Here is a 1,069-nt window from a genome sequence, read left to right as displayed (position 1 = left end):
GGGTGGATCAGCTCCCCCCGTCCCCAGTGCCGGCACGGTGCACCCCCGCGCCGGGCCAGATCAGCCCCCCAGCCCTGCCCCAGGCCCCGTGCTGTGCCCGCAGGAGACGGGGAACGCGGAGGTGCGGTTCATGCAGCTGGACCTGGCCAGCCTGCGCTCGGTGCGGGCCTTCGCCAGCGCCTTCCTGCGGGAGGAGCCTCGTCTCCACCTGCTCATCAACAACGCGGGTGAGCACCCCGCGGGCGCCGGCGCGTGCCCCTGCGGGTGCCCGGCCAGCCCGGCCCCATGCTGCGGAGCCCCCGGGCGAGCCGAGCTTTGTGCCCGCAGGGGTGAGCGCCGGGGGCCAGACAGAGGACGGCTACGGCCTCACCTTCCAGGTGAACCACCTGGGCCACTTCCTCCTGACGCAGCTGCTGCTGGAGCGGCTGCAGCGCAGCGCGCCCAGCCGCGTCGTCATCGTGGCGTCCCGCGCCCACTGCTCGGGGCGCCTCGACCCTGCCGCCCTGGGCAGGCCGGGCCGCGGGGCGCTGAACACCTTCCAGGCCTATTGCGACAGCAAGCTGGCCAACGTGCTGCACGCCCGGGAGCTGGCCACCCGCCTGCAGGGCACCGAGGTGAAGTGCTACGCCGTGCACCCAGGTACGGCCCCACGCTGCCCGTGCCGGCTCCATCCCGCAGCCGGGTGTGTCGGGAGGGGACACGTGGGCTGGGCATCACTTTGCACGGGGCCTCCCTTTGCACAGTGCATCCCTTTGCACGGGGCCTCCCTTTGCACAGTGCATCCCTTTGCGGAGTGCATCCCTTTGCACAGTGCATCCCTTTGCATGGAGCGTCCCTTTGCGCAGTGCATCCCTTTGCACGGGGCCTCCCTTTGCACAGTGCATCCCTTTGCGCAGTGCCTCACTTTGCGGGGGCCTCCCTTTGCACGGGGCCTCCCTTTGCACAGTGCATCCCTTTGCACGGGGCCTCCCTTTGCACGGGGCCTCCCTTTGCGCAGTGTGTCCCTTTGCACAGTGCATCCCTTTGCACGGGGCCTCACTTTGCACAGTGCAGCACGCACAGCAAAGCC

The 1,069-nt window shown here is 70.2% G+C and overlaps 1 protein-coding gene across 1 annotated transcript in view; it reads left to right on the top strand.

The window, feature by feature from the left end:
- DHRS13 (dehydrogenase/reductase 13) overlaps window positions 1-1,069 on the top strand; it is a 10,485-nt gene that overhangs the window by 945 nt on the left and 8,471 nt on the right. The window contains exons 3-4 of the mRNA XM_085318639.1: window positions 104-227; window positions 328-639. Coding sequence (XP_085174765.1) covers window positions 104-227; window positions 328-639 — 436 coding nt within the window. The remainder of the gene's footprint in view (window positions 1-103; window positions 228-327; window positions 640-1,069) is intronic.

The sequence above is a fragment of the Rhea americana genome, unplaced genomic scaffold, assembly GCF_003343005.1.
Source record: "Rhea americana isolate MKP2758 unplaced genomic scaffold, rheAme1 scaffold_548, whole genome shotgun sequence".
Classification (NCBI taxonomy): Eukaryota; Metazoa; Chordata; class Aves; order Rheiformes; family Rheidae; genus Rhea; species Rhea americana.
The sequence above is the reverse complement of the archived record's forward strand: the minus strand, read 5'-3'. Positions and strand labels throughout refer to the sequence as shown.